This window comes from Sinocyclocheilus grahami, unplaced genomic scaffold (genome assembly GCF_001515645.1).
Source record: "Sinocyclocheilus grahami isolate Dianchi unplaced genomic scaffold, SAMN03320097.WGS_v1.1 scaffold465.1, whole genome shotgun sequence".
Classification (NCBI taxonomy): domain Eukaryota; kingdom Metazoa; phylum Chordata; class Actinopteri; order Cypriniformes; family Cyprinidae; genus Sinocyclocheilus; species Sinocyclocheilus grahami.
Window position 1 is genome coordinate 855,791 of NW_015505644.1, and position 15,818 is coordinate 871,608.

Consider the following 15,818-nt stretch of genomic DNA (forward strand, 5'->3'; position numbering starts at 1 on the left):
GATAATAATATGTCGTGGCCACGAGATATTAATTTGAGGGAACGTCATAATAACTCGTGGGAACGTGATAATAATATGTCGTGGCCACGAGATATTAATTTGAGGGAACGTCATATTAACTCGTGGGAACGTTATAATAATATGTTTTGGCCACGAGATAATAATTTGAGGGAATGTCATAACTCGTGGGAACGTGATAATATGTCGTGGCCACGAGATATTAATTTGAGGGAACGTCATATTAACTCGTGGGAACGTTACAATAATATGTCGTGGCCACGAGATAATAATTTAAGGGAATGTCATATTAACTCGTGGGAACGTGATATGTCGTGGCCACGAGATCATTTTGTCGAGGTAACGACATCCTTATGTCGTGGCCTCCAGATGCTATGTTGAGGGAATGACATTTTTCTCGTGTCTAGCCTACCATATATTTAGCAAATAAACGCCTGACAATTATGCCAATAAAGTTTTGCCTTTATGATTGTATTTATGCCCATGTGTGATGATAAATGAGCATGTTGTGTTTTCATTTACAAATGAAACCACGTGAATGATTAATTCATCAACGAAACATTTATAATTATGGTCTATTAATTAGCCAAAATAAAATGAAATATATGTTAAATTTAAACTGCATTCCAGCAAAAATTTCAGTCAGCATTGAGGGAACGCAAATATCTTTGCAAGAGAATGCAAAAGTTTTGCGAGGGAACGCAAATATCTTTGCGAGAGAACGCAAAAGTTTTGCGAGGGAACGCAAAATATCTTTGCGAGAGAACACAAAAGGGAACGCAAATATCTTTGCGAGAGAACACAAAAGTTTTGTGAGGGAACGCAAATATCTTTGCAAGAGAATGCAAAAGTTTTGCGAGGGAACGCAAATATCTTTGCGAGAGAACGCAAAAGTTTTGCGAGGGAACGCAAAATATCTTTGCGAGAGAACACAAAAGGGAACGCAAATATCTTTGCGAGAGAACACAAAAGTTTTGTGAGGGAACGCAAATATCTTTGCAAGAGAATGCAAAAGTTTTGCGAGGGAACGCAAATATCTTTGCGAGAGAACGCAAAAGTTTTGCGAGGGAACGCAAAATATCTTTGCGAGAGAACACAAAAGGGAACGCAATTTTTAACCATAATTTTACGAAGCTTTGAGAATACTTTTTGTGCGCAAAAGAAAACAAAAAAAAAACAGTGCAAATTTTCTTCCGTTTTTATTTAATATTGTGAAAAATATTCATAAATAATGCTTTTTTCACTCAAAAAATGAGGTGCTTACGTTCAGATAAATGAGACCTACGATTAATCAGAAGCAAATATAAATACAAAACCAGTCCTAAATGAAAGAAAAGAAGTTGACAAAAAGATTGAATCCAATCTTTGGTGATAATATAGCATAATGAGTGATTTATAAGTAATTTTTGAGGCTGGGTCCTTTTTGCTCTGTAACCTCGTTAGTGTGAAAGGATTCTGAACACAACACAAGGGTTAAATGGATTTTTTTTCCACATCAATCTATACTCCATACACCATAATGGTAGAGCAAAAAACAGGTTTTTAACATCTTCAGACAGTTCAGAAAAAAATTCTGCTTCACAGAATTGAAGGTTCACAGAAGCATGTAGTCTCTGTTACCCTTAATGGAAGACGTTTGGAACAACCAGGACTCTTCCTAGAGCTGGCCTTCTGGCCAAACTGAGCAACTGATGGAGAAGGGCTTTGGTTGGTGTGGTGACCAAGAACCTGATGGTCACTCTAGTTGAGCTCCATGATCATATGTGCAGATGGGAGAAACCTACAGAAGGACAAACACTACTGCAACACTCCACCGATTTGTGCATTATGGCGGTGTGGCAAGACTCAATCCTCTCCTCAGTGAAGACACATGAAAACACACTTTGAATTGGCAAAAAAGCAACTAAAGGACCCGCAGACTGTGAGAAATAATATTCTCTGGTCTGATGAACCTCATTTCCAAGCATCATGTTTGAAGGAAACCAACTCTGCTCATCACCTGCAGAGTACCATCCCAAAAGTAAAGTGTGCTGGTAGCAGCCTCATGCTGTGGGGCTGTTTTCAGCGGCAGGGACTGGGGGACTCGTCAGAGTAGAAGAAATGCTCAGTGCAGCAAAATATTGAGTTAGCCTTAATGAAAACCTAGTCCAGAGCATTCAGATCCTCAGACTGGCCAGAAGTTTCACCTTCCAACAGGACAATGACCCTGAGCACACAGCAAGAGTGGCTTATAGACAACTCTGTGAATGTCCTTGAGTGGCCCAGCCACAGCCTGGCCTTGAACCCAATAAAATATTTCTGGAGAAACCTGAAAATGTGCGTCTGCCCCCATCCAACCTGACAGAGCTTGAGAGGTAATGGCAGATAATTGCCAAATGCTGATGAGCAAAGCTTGTCGCATCATACCCAAAAATACTTGAGGCTGTTAAGGTGCTTCAGCTAAGTAATGAGTTACTTATACTTACAATACTTATGCAATGTACTTATTTCAGTTTTTTATTTTTAATAAATTTACAAAGTTCTGACAATTCTGTTTTTTGCTTTGTCAGTATGGTGTATGGAGTGTAGATTGATGTGGAAAAAAAGTAATTTAAAGCAGTTTAACATAAGGCTGCAACATAAAACGTGAAATAAATGAAGGGGTATGAATACTTTCTCAAGGCACTGTGTATATATATATATATATATATATACACACATTTGTTATACTTCAACAAATAAAGAGTCTTACCTTGTCTCCAGGTTGTGGTCGCATGATGGACACTCTGTCATACCCTTTCTTCAGAAGTACCCACAATGCATCCAGTTTTCCCTGTGCATCAGCACACACACAAACACACATCCCAAAAACACAAAAATTAATATTGAAAAAGCAAGCAGATGTGTATACAAACCAGTGGTCAAAATCGGTTCCTGGAGGGCCACTGTCCTGCAGAGTTTAGCTCCAACTCTAATCAAACACACCTGAACCAGCTAATCAAGCTCTTCAGATGCACTAGAAAGGATTGGATCTTAACTCTGCAGAACATTGGCCCTCCATGAGCAGGATTGGACACCCCTGTATAAACTGTGTTTTCTGTACGATTCAAGTCTTTATTGCGTCTTCATTGACCCTCAGGTCTTTAATAACTTGGTCTTCATATTGTTCAGTCACCAAACACTGAGAAATGGGTTATATGAACAAAGAGATTTCCTGAACCCAACACCCCACATGTGGCCTCTCTGGCTCACTATCAAATGAGACGGATAAATCTCAAAGCCACAGTTTAGAATGAACCAATCCTTCGCTATCTGCCCCACGGTTATTAATATATAACAGCATTTTGATGTCCCTCAGCCTCGATCCAACTTCCTAATAAAGACAACCGACCCTCATTGCACAAGAAAAGAACAGAGAAAATTAATGAGGGAAGGAAAGCACAGAAGGACATCTTGGAAGATTTAAATGTAAAGTTGGGTCACAAAAAGAGGCACATACTGGTCACATTGCCTCTCTCCAAATATAAAACAACGCAGACACGCATTAAATACAGAGATGAACAAATAAAGGAGGAAATAAATATTCAAAGGAAAGATACACAGACTAAAAGAATGAACAACAGGGGGGGAAAGCTTTGGCAATGGTCTTAGCTCTTGGATGGTGAGATCTATTAGAATGAGTGAGCGGAGAGAGGTGAAATGAGGGAAACTTGGTTTTGAGTGTAATAAAGTGCTGACTCTGCAGGCATAGATTCTTGGAGGTCACCACCGTTTCTGGTCTGTTTTATGAATCCCCGAGCTGATTCATAGATGCTTGATTATAAGCATTGACATCTCAAGTCAGGTTTTTACACATTAAATCAGCAGGAGAACTGCATGGTGGGAGGCTGCTCATGTTTAACTGTCAACAGAATTAGTCTCATCTATAGTCTTAAGCTGTGTCAGAGGCTGCTTCCTTCAAAGGTGAAATTACTAGACACAGAGGTGCAACGAAGGCTGTCCCAATTTGAAGGCTCTTTTAAAAGTGGCCTCTAAATGCATCCTTCAAAGTCTGCTTCCTTCTAAGGATGCAGCCCCTGAATTGGGAACCACAACTTTAATGTTCTACCCAATGGAACACAAACAAAATATTTTAGATTTAAAAAGAAAAAAATATATATTTTAATGTTGTACAGTGTTGGGTGGACCCCAATGTTCTTCAAAATATCATCTTTTGTGTTTTACAAACTGTTACCCATAACAAAGGTTGCATTTAAACTGCAGATCTTGAAGCCCAATTCTGATTTGTAGACTATATCCGATTTTTCTGAAGACCCATATCCGATATCTGCATTTACACTATACACTTGGCAAAACAACCCAGGGTAGACGTACTGACAGGTTTCCAGGTCTGTGAAACAAAACCCGCCCAATTGCTATTCAAAACTAGTCCAATCGGGTATTTTTGTGGTTTTTCCCTCTGGTGGGGGTCCTCCTGCATTGAAAAAGCCGGTGGGGGGCAGGGGGTCACTTTACACTACAGACTAAAAAAAACAATCCATGGCAACAGTGTAAAAGTACCTCAATTCTGCAGGAAAACCACAGAAAGAATAAGACATTAATATGTGTTTAATATTAGTTAACAGTGAGAAATGGTCCTTAAACTAAAGTGTTATTGAGTTTTAGTTAGCTTGTACCCGAATACACTATTGTTCTTCTCACCTTAATGGGCGAGTACCATTTACGAGGGCCTGGAGGTTTCCGCATGCCATTATTTAGGATGCGAGCAGGAGGAGCTTCAAACTCTTGCTCAGGCATCTTCACCCTCGCATTCTTTGCCTTCTCCAGTTTAGCACCCTCCTCGGTCGAACCTTTCTCACCCCAGCGAACCTGAAATGAAGGAGACGGCTATTGTCATTTTATCCAGCATGACTTGACAATGATCCAAAGAGCTTCAAATGGAAGCAAGCACATCTGTCCCTCTGTATAAAAATGTGCACATGAATTTTACTCCAAAACCTTTTCTCATTTTTACATCATAACCTTCCTGTTATCAACATTTCAAAATCCTTTCCAGGTACAAATGGGGTGGGGGGGGATCAAAAGATTTTCAGGGTCAACTCAGTATTATAAAAACTGTGAATCATGACAAAGAATGCGTATTTTATGTTTTCTCAAATAGAGATATTTCTAGACAGGTATTTTCGAGACTGCAAACTCTGCACTGCTGGTAATTGAGGCAGAATGGTTGACAGAAGGAAGGATTCCAAACAGCAGATGAGCTGTATAATGCACACACACACACACACGTTTTCCTCAATTGTAAACACTGTCTTGCTGTGATTGTAAACTTTGGTACTTTACTGGCAGCCCTTTGATGAAACAAAATTGGTTTAAGACGCCAAAGGTTGCTTAGCTGGTCTCCCAGCCTAGTCAAGCTGATCTTCAGATCATGTAGCTGGTCAGCAAGTTCCAGTGTCCTAAACCATTTTAAAACCAGCCAACTAGACAACATACCATGTTATGTTGGCTTAAACTATTTTTCCTCCTTGTTTTTGTCATGCCATTTTTTGATTTGGTCTTGTGTTTGCATAGCATATCCATTTATTTCAAGCATACTTTTGCGAATTAATGGATTTTGACAAACATTTTACTTATTCCTTCTATATTTCCTATTTTTCTTCACAGTTGTGGCATTTGCTTTCGGCAGCATCGCTGATTTCAATTGTGACGTGCTGAAGTCTCTTGGCATGTAATATAAACAACAGTGGTTTCATTCCAACTAGGGGCAAACTGTCAACTGGAGATTTACTGGCAGAATCCATCACCCTTAAGAAAGACACTTAACCCCAGATTCCTCCAGAGACACAGCCTGCTTCCTCTGGATGAAAGGCACTGAGCGTGTGCTAATTTAGTGGCTGGTACCCTCCAGCGAGTGATAAAACTGTTGTTTACCTCCATTCTTTTAATGCCTCCAACTCCTCTTCCTCCATAGTAAGACGCATCGACTGTGGGCCACTTCTTCTTTGGAGTTCCATCCTCTTCATCATCCTTACAGTGCAAACAAAGGCAATGAAAATGTGACCAAAATGAAGTCCAATGGTTCTAAACCGGTTGGCCACAAATCTGTTCTGGTCACAAACAACAGGGAAGAAGTTAATTGTGGTGCAATTTACTGGTAAAAGTGATCCCAATCCTTGAAAACCATGAACAAAACTGCACAACAGCCTTAAAAATTATTATATTAGCATTGATGGTTCCATGAAGAACCTTCACTCTTAAAAATAAAGGTTCCGAAAGGGGGGATTTTTAAGAGTGAAGGTAAAACAAAAACGTAACCCAGACCACATTAAATATAGGTTACAGATGTTGGCTAGCTATATGTCCAAAGTAAAATCTGGGTCTCTATGTTGAGAACTGATATACACATCTTATTAAACGAAACAAGAACACTATTGTAAAGATTCTTTGTTTGTTCCAAGTACATATTTTCCGGGTCTTATTCCAATGGCCAAGCATTTTCCTAAATGAGGTGTGACTCACTCCTTTAAAACATGACTTTTTTTAATTTATTGCCTCTCAGAAAGGCATGAGCCACGCTTACGGCCTCCCTAGCTCTTCCTGATCCAATAAAATAAATCCAAATTGGCTCACTCAAGTTATGACTTTATTTTTCCAGCTCTGACGAAATGTAACCCTGTTTAGCAATCAGTCCTCGAGATTTGAACAGACATCTTTTAATCAATGCGTCCATACTTAATCAAAAAGGTTAAAAGCCATCCCCATGCTTCATATTTCAATTTGACCACCCACTTGATTCCCTGTCACATTTTTTATATCCTGAAACTTTAGCTTAACTTAAAGAAACCTTCAGGGAAATTTCCCAAACCCACAGCCATTCCACATATGACATTCCTACAGTCTTACAAAAGTGACATAACTGATGGAAGATTTATAAAAATATGCTATCATATTACAGGTCTTTAATAAGGCCAGACTGAACTAATTCATTTTAGCCCAGCAAAGCCAGAGCGGTTAAACAACAGCCTACAAAGATCTGGGGAGTTTTATGGAGTCCAAAGTCTCAAAGTTCCTGTTGAATAAATTAAACATTCTGACCTTCAGAACCGGTTCCAATTCTGAATAACATCATTACAAAAATAACCTCCAAATCTGACCCTTAATAGATATTTTTCATGTGTGGACTTGGACACTGAGATCTCAGGGATGGTTTCAGTAAACAAGGATTAAGCCTAATCCAAGATAAACAAGAGTTCAAGAAGAAAATCACCATAAACGCTCCAGGATAACTCTTTGTTTCCATAGTATAATACCAGCACATTCTCAGATATACTGTGTGCAGTCAGACACAGTCATTATCACAAAATAAACCCCTTTAGAGTGTTACAAGACCCCTCTGTCTTACATCACGGTCGTGTCTGGGTTTATTTAAGCGATAATGACCAGCTGACTATACGTTATCCCACATATTACACGGCTACTTACCAGGATCTTACTTATAGATTACCTTAAATCTTTAGCCAATAAAAACAGTCCAGTGCAATGTAGAAAACGGCTTATAAAAACCAGTTGAACACTGGCACATTTTCTCAGTAATAATTTATGTATTATTATTAGTAATCTGCAATCCAAGTTACTTGTATTCCTTTATTTGCTTTTCAGACCAGAGTAGGTGAACAGCGGAGTGATTATTGAAAGCTTTGAACGGAAATGGGAAATCTCATTCGCTCCACTGATATGCTGTTCCAGACCAACTTTCAGTCTGTGTGTTGCTTTGTGGCAGGCAAAGCTTGATGCTTTAGCTTCCTTTGCCACTATTTTTGTTGGCGAGTGAGAAATTAAAAAACGTATTGACCGGTTTTGGTCTGAAACGTATTGTGCCTATGGCCAGATCACAGTATGACAACACAGATGCAAGAGCAATGCTGCTTAATTAGACTGTACAGATATGTACAGATCAATTAAAAAAAAAAGTTCTTACCGAACTATCTTCCACTACTGGTGGTGGAGGTTCATGGATAATCTGCAGAGAGAGAGAGAGAGAGAGAGAAGATCAACTGGATAAAAAGAAAGATAAACAACATCACATGAGCCCACTCATGCTGGCATGTCAGACCACATGCTCTCCAAAGTTAAAAAACTGTTTTTTTCCCTTCCACTGACATGTCAAAGGCCCCAAGTAATGTTTTCAGTGTGTGCCAGAAAATCAGGTTACACAAAAACACATGACTAAGGAATTGCACCCCTCCTCTCCCCGTTTTCAGTGTGTTTACAAGCAAGTTTAAGTGACCTAAAAATCTGGAGGCCAGATGTAAATGCTAAAAGGCAGGGCTGAGCGTTAAGCTTTTCCAGGTATGTGTCTTTCAGAGAAGTAAAACTGATTATTTACTTGTTCAGAAGTCAAGTACTACAGCATTTAGCAAAACAGCACAGGGCATCAGGAATACAAAATCAACCATATAATGATAATTATGCAACATTGACTTGACCTTTGCCATTTGGGGAAAAAAGCTGTTTTCTAGCTCAGACTAATGTTTCAGTCACTGATCATAATAATTTAGAATGATAAATTAGTATAATAATAATTATTATTAAATGTAAACAATATAAATATAAAAACCATAACTTGTTATAATTCAACAATGTGATTTATTTACTAATCCCTTATAAAAAATGAACCATGGTTTTATTGTAGTAAAAGTGTAGTAACCATGTATTTTTATAACCACAGTTTTACTACAAATACCATGGTTAAACTATGGTTAGTGTAGCAAAACCATGGTTAATAGGTTAACATTTTATTTGTAGTAAAACCATGGTTAATTTTCGTAAAGGGATATATCATATGATCTCACAAATTTTACTATAATTCTTCACAAATTCCATCCTTTGACCTCAAGGAGCAGCTGTTTGTAAATTCTTATCAAATAGCTGGTTACAATATGATTTTTTTCATATTTTTGCTAAACTCTGTGTAGAATGACAGCTGCTTTGCTAACAGCTAATTATAAAACTGAAACTTATGGCTTCGGTTATATGATGTGACGCAATAAACGTAAAATTTTGTGTCACTGTTGAAATTGCAAAAGTATTTAAAAAGGAGATCCACTATTCATCCACATGCAAAACAAATGTGAAAGAGCACATATTGTTATTGTTTTGAAACTCATCTGGAATTCTGGGAATCATGTGAAAAACATTTCAAGGACAGAGACATTAAAAATGCCAGAGTGTAGTAGTAATTCCAACTCTTTTGCTTTCTGCTTGGACTGAAGGGGAAATTATTTGATTAATTGAGTGTTTTCATAAATGGTCTCTTGCTGTGTTCTAGTCATGACGGAATGTATGTATTGTATTTACGAGTGAAAGCATCTGAACAACACCATAAAGTGAGAATTATTACCAGTGAGAAACATTTTAAGCCCTCGCTTTCCGAGTTGTCAATTAAAGAATTAATGGTTGAAGCAAATTGTTATTGAACATGCAATTGTGAATGCTGATGGTACCATAGCCATATAGGTACCATGATGTACATAGATAGTGTTCTGTTGATAAAGCTGATTTAAATAATGCTCATTTAGTTGGTTTAAAACACTTGTGCAACAAATCTGTCCATCACTGTCAGTGACTGAGAAGGATAAAATACAGATAGAGTATTAATGCAACTTAATTTTATTACACTAGTGCTAAAAATGTCCCTGTCATGGTTGAGATATGAAAAAAGGCTAAATTGGCCAATGCATCGAATTTATTCCATGCAAAATCACTTTAACACACATCATGTTGTAATTAAGATTTCCGAATTTATGGGCAGAAACTGCCAGAAAGGTCTTGAACACACAATTAGCATACAGACCTAGCTAGTGTTTCATATACTGGGTATCCTACAGGAAAAACAGCTTTGTTTGTTATAGGGGGAGCGTTCCAGTTTTGTCATGTCACAATGCTGCAAATATGGCTCTGTACATCTAGTAAAACGTTAGCATTACACTACTTGGCAATCAATAGATCTTAATGAAATTGAGAATGGGCACTATTCTTCCTTGTTATTTCAAAGGTCAAATCACAATTTCATTTTCCATGGTTACAAAGAATAACTTTCCCAAACAGAGCATGCCCCCTTTAGTTCATGTAGAGATTTTAAGTGGCAGACAGACAATATTACCTTGTATAAACAGACACGTCTTTTTCCGTTTTGTAAAAATATTCATTTCGTAAGGAATTTTGCCTAGCACGTTTGAACTTGACCAACACACATGGTATTTAAAGTCTAAATGACCCTGTGCTAATAAATAAAGCCAAGCTATTTAAACATAGCAATAAGCTAATGCTAATTCAGTCCATGGTGGCCAACAGCTGGTCTCTATGGAAAATGATCATTGCTGAGTGGGATTTCAGCCGGTTTAGCTGGTTCAACCATGAACTTCAGCTCAACACTCCTCTAACATAGCAATGACTCATTTCTTCTCTTTTCCTGTTGTGCCTTTCCAGACAAATTCCAGACACGTCCAGTTTTTCTGATATTTCTAAGTTGGACCTCACTGACAGTTTGAATTATTATATGTCCCTCAGAAATCAAGAGAAAGGCCAGGCTTGGGTCTCAAGAGGTGGTGTAACTAGACACATTGGCCTGTGGCAAATGTTTAATCTCTGCAGATGCTAGCATGGGTGTCGAACTCAGACCTACTACAACAACGACAAAGTTAGTTTTCAGGTACTTCTGGAGGCCTTGATTAGCTGGCTTTAGCTGAATTAGGATTGAATCTAAACAGGACAGTGGCCCTCCAGGAGCAGGACTTGACACCTCTGATCTATAGAATAAATCTTTCACGGCTAGAAAAGACCAGAGGTGTCTGATGCCTTCATGCAGAATTTAGCTCCAACCTGCTCCAACATGGCTGCTCATGATTTTCTGGTCCAGATGTGTTTAATTGGGGTTGGAGCTAAACTCTGCTAGAAGTTGTCCCTCCAGGAGCAGGATTTGACACCTTGGGCCAAGATCATATCAGGTTCTGCTGTTAATTATCTTAAAGTATCTATCAAAACCATCGTATTGACCAGTATGAGGTATGTTTTGGGGTTTGGGCTGGTCACCATCGAGGTTACATTGGTTAAGCTAGTATACCTGGATGACCAACCAGTTTGTGCTAGTGTAACAGAGACCATTAATCCAATGTTATGCGACTAAAATGTTTTCCTTTCGCGATAAGTTATGGTGACGAATGTTGGTAGGTTTATATATATATCGCAGCCACTGCACTAGCTATTATTCCTTCACTCCCCTGGTCTTAAGAGGTATGCTAGTTACTGACTACACCTAACTCCCATGCTGGTTAACGCTGCTTCGATTGCCACTTAGAATGTTGCAAGTAGGACCAGTTACACAAGTAAAAGAGCAGCATTGCCCAGTGTTGTAGTCGGAACCAGCTCATCTGAGTCAGTCAAGACAAAGACCAGATGAGGGTTAAGACCAAGTCCACATGCTCCCAAGTCCATGATGAGTCAGAGTCCAAAACTAAATGCTTTTTTCCCCTCTAAATTCTTATACTCAAACTTTCTTTGTGTAAAAGAAGGTTCCACATCTGCAGTTCTTCTGGAAAAGCAATGAGGAAACTCACTTCTGACGTTTGACCTTGAGAGCTCAAAGGTGATGTCAGATCCAAGATTGGTTGAACCAATTTGTCTACAAATCCAAGGTGGCCTTGACTCTGTGTGAGTCTAATATACTTAGTAAGGGCTTAACAAGTCATTACAGGACAAATAGGGCATGAAAGCTAACTCAACTCAACCTGCACAGACTGCCTGGACATCACTGGGGTTCAGCCTAGCAACAGAAAAACATGGTCAAAACAAACAAACCTGGAAGAAAGATCAGGCAACAACCAAAGGTCGTCCAGATTAAAGATGCAAAGGTACAGCTACCCTTTAAAGGAAACATCTTCGCCCATCTGTTCCTATGGGCCTGTCACATCTAAAATGTCTCTTTGGGTAATGAAGTTTAGGTCAAGTCATCATGGTGTATTTATATAATTATTGGAAATATAGAAATCCAACAGGTTTTTCAGATATATTTTATACGAGGGGAGTGTAGTTTTAGCCCAGTGTAAGCAAATCATCTGCCAACTGTAATTCTCATATGTAGTGGGAAGATGTTCCAAAGTGGTATAGTTGGGAAATCTGATGTGTAATGCATCGCCCTAAAAGATATTCATTTTGAAATACAGTTTAAGAGACAGCCAATGAGATATTAATATTTTATATTGGCAAAAACTTCAAATGTACTCTCATGTTTTTGAAAGATGAGTACTCTTCCCCACATTTAATGAAATCATCTTTAATTAAATCTTCTTAATTTGTTAATGGTCCATTCTTAGTCACCAATACTCCATGACATAAGAACCATGGCTGTGGCCCATTCTGTGTACTTATGAACAAAATAATGAGATATTTTGTATATTGGTATATAACCATTTAATAAGACCACACAGTATCTGCACTTTTTCTGCATTGATTGTGGGGTGTGGGGGTTATAAATTATTATAAATATGGTAAAATGTGCAGCTGAGAGTACTACTTACTTAGGCAGCATTCACACAGAACATGTTTTTGCATTCCACTGCACTGCTTTCCCATTGTTCTTCTATATTAACATGCACTTTGTGGATGTATTTGAACAGAGATACGATAGCACATTCTAAAAAGTAAGTTAAACTTCTAGACCTGTGTCTCACATTTTTAAACACAAAAGTGTGTTCTGTGTGAATATCCCCCTACTGGTAGCTGATTGTTATTAATTATTAACAAATTAGACAAGATATTTAGTAACTGGGCAAATAAAGGATGAGAAATGTGAATAATTTTGGTTAGAATTAAGTGTGGTTAGACTAAAGTTAGAATTTGGCAGAAAATGCAACCTAATGGGAAAAACTTTTTTTCCAATACAGGTGTGGTTTTAATAACATTAAAAATATACTGTACAAATGTCAACTTTTTTAATCGACATTTCAATCAAGCAAGAGCCATGCATTTTTTTCCCTAAACCTGACCCTAAGTTCAAGTGCAGCAAAGCCAAGTATAAATTATTTTAAATGGTGACTAATTTTTTTCCATGGCAACATTTCTCAGATGGTTAACAATTTATTTCAATAGTCCACTTTACATAATCTACTAACAGTAAGTAACTTTGCAACTGCAAGAACTACCAGTCATAAGAGTATCAATTGACTGTCTGCTTAATATCTAACACTTTATTTTGATGGTCAACTACAACTACCGCAACTACAGTACATGTCACCCAAATGCGTGGCTATACTTAAATTTTCAAGTATATTCAACCGCGGATGGACGAGTTCGACACATGCGCAGTATCACCTATTGACTTATTCTGTCTCAATGTTGACCTCGCGCCAACGCTGTGCACGTGGCCGAAGTATACTTTGGGCTTAAAGGTCTACTAATATAGACTACGGGCCAAATTTATTAGCAGCTTGTACCTGCACAAAAATGTTTTGGGGTTAAAAAGTATTGTCAGGATTAACTAAAAATGCGCAGTGAAAAATTAGTGATAAAAGGGCTTGGATGCAGGTATTTTCGTGGCTGACCTTATTTGCACATTATCAGTAGATCACCCGAAGAAATTTCCACTCCAATCGGTGCTTTTTTGGAATTATGCTCTCAATTTAATTTGCCTTGTTTAGTAAATCTGGCTATAATACTCTAGTGAGAGTTCGCTGACGTGCAAAGTTACTTAAAGTTAGTAGAATGTCTAAAGAAGATGAAATCAAGTATAACCCTCAGATTTAGCAAAAATGTGTGAAGTCCCATCCTATTCAATGACATAACTCTCTGATTAACTACCACAATACGAGTCATAATTGAAGAAATAAACTAGATCTAGTCAAAACTGTTTCCTGAAATCTTAGTAACTTTGTTGCAAATCTGCTGTTCTAACCACACTGGTTCAACAATATACAACTATCGTTAATGATATCATGCAGGTGGTGATGTAGTAATAGTTTTGATTATTCCTGTAAATAATGAACATGGCACCTGAGGACTACTTCGTAATTTTGGTTTCTCTATTGTTTTGCTTTATTTCCAGATGTTTGATTCCATCGTTGGTCCCTCTTACGTCATACTCCTTCAAGTTTCCCCTACAGACTCAAGCACATGTGCACTCATCAACTCAAAATGTCATACTAACAAAAAACTGTAGTTTTCTTCCAATGAGAGCTGTAGTTTGCAATGCTCTTCGTGAATGTTTGTTGAAACTATGGTTTGAGGAAACACCGAATTGTTGAACCGTGTTGGTAATGATGGAACTTGTGACCATAGTTGGTGCTTTTTAGAAACGCACCCTACCCCAGGTTAGAAAATCCAGAGTTTTCTGTGCAATTCTGCAGATGCAGATTTTGTGCAGGTCTGCGTTTATGTCCTAATATGTAGCAGGACTTCTATTTGAGTAAGCTCAAGATTTTCCATGCAGAGCAGAGGACTCACCACAGTGCAGCAGAGAGGCCAAAACCACCAGAGGAGAGCCAGAATCAGCAGTAGCATCACTATCAGTAGTGCTATGGCCAAGATCGTACCATCAGACTGCAGGGAGGAACAGATATGAACACTTCTCTAAGTGGGACTGTTTTTTGTTATGACATCAGATTCAAATGACATTCAGAAAAACATTTGGAAAATGTAATGGAACAATAAGATGATGTCAGCTATTCAGTTTCTTTAGTTCAAACAATGGTTGCATGAAAGGGTGCTAGCTATGAAAATAACAGATGATGCATGCTGAAAGGGATAGGCTTATTAAACGAGGGGATGAACTAAGTTACAAGTGATCTCACTGGGAGATCTCATAACCCATTGGCTCGTGAGAAGCTTTTGGATTTGTTTGGTGGGAAACACATTGTGCTTTTCTAAAGAGCTTTGACTGGCACCACTTTATAGGCATCAGACATTCCAGGAATCAGTTTAATAAATTTTGTTTTCATTCCCAGCCTGTAGAACCTTTTGTTTATGTTCCTTTAACACATTTTTCACAGTAATTTGGCTGCATTTTAAAAAGCTAAAACACTACAGCAATGAGTATTAGCTAGGGAATCATTATGAGTAATACATGGTTCAAGCCTTGTGATTAATATATAACTTAATTCTATTTTTCAGTTGCATGAAAGCAATTAAACTATATTTAAAATAGTAGAGCTCCAGCAACAAGCTACTTCTTCCAACATTAAGCAATTTGGTACACGAATCAAAAGCTTGTGGTAAATATTTATTTTATTTATTTATTTATTTGTTATTTATTAATTGATACCTTTATTCAGCAAGAGCTCATTAAAAGATCAAAAGTGACAGTGATGATTTTAGACTGTTACATAAAAATTGTATTTCAAATAAATGCTGTTCTTCATCAAATAATCCCGAAAAAAAAAACACCTCCACACTTTCCACCCATTAAGTAGCACAACTGTTTACAGCATTGATACTAATAATAAATGTTCCTTGCAAATCAGCATTTTAGGGACAGTTGTTCAGTGATTCAGTTTCAATGATTTCAGAAGGATCACGTGAAACTGAAAACTGGAGTAATGATGCTAAAAATTCTGCTTTAACATCCCAGGAATAAGCTACTTTATAAAATATATTAAAGGGGTCATATGATGTTGCTAAAAAGAACATTATTTTGTGTATTTGGTGTAATGAAATGTGTTTATGCGGTTTAAGGTTAAAAAAACACATTATTTGCCACATACTGTACATTATTGTTTCTCCTCTATGCCCCGCCTTTCTGAAACACGTCGATTTTTACAAAGCTCATC

At 37.8% G+C, this 15,818-nt stretch overlaps 1 protein-coding gene across 1 annotated transcript in view; it reads right to left on the reverse strand.

The window, feature by feature from the left end:
• The window catches only part of LOC107553121 (anthrax toxin receptor 1-like), a 61,804-nt gene that overhangs the window by 18,417 nt on the left and 27,569 nt on the right, over window positions 1-15,818 (reverse strand). The window contains exons 13-17 of the mRNA XM_016235242.1: window positions 14,497-14,592; window positions 7,979-8,020; window positions 5,932-6,027; window positions 4,699-4,866; window positions 2,750-2,830 (exon numbers count right to left, since the gene is read on the reverse strand). Of these exons, the coding sequence (XP_016090728.1) occupies window positions 2,750-2,830; window positions 4,699-4,866; window positions 5,932-6,027; window positions 7,979-8,020; window positions 14,497-14,592 (483 nt within the window). The remainder of the gene's footprint in view (window positions 1-2,749; window positions 2,831-4,698; window positions 4,867-5,931; window positions 6,028-7,978; window positions 8,021-14,496; window positions 14,593-15,818) is intronic.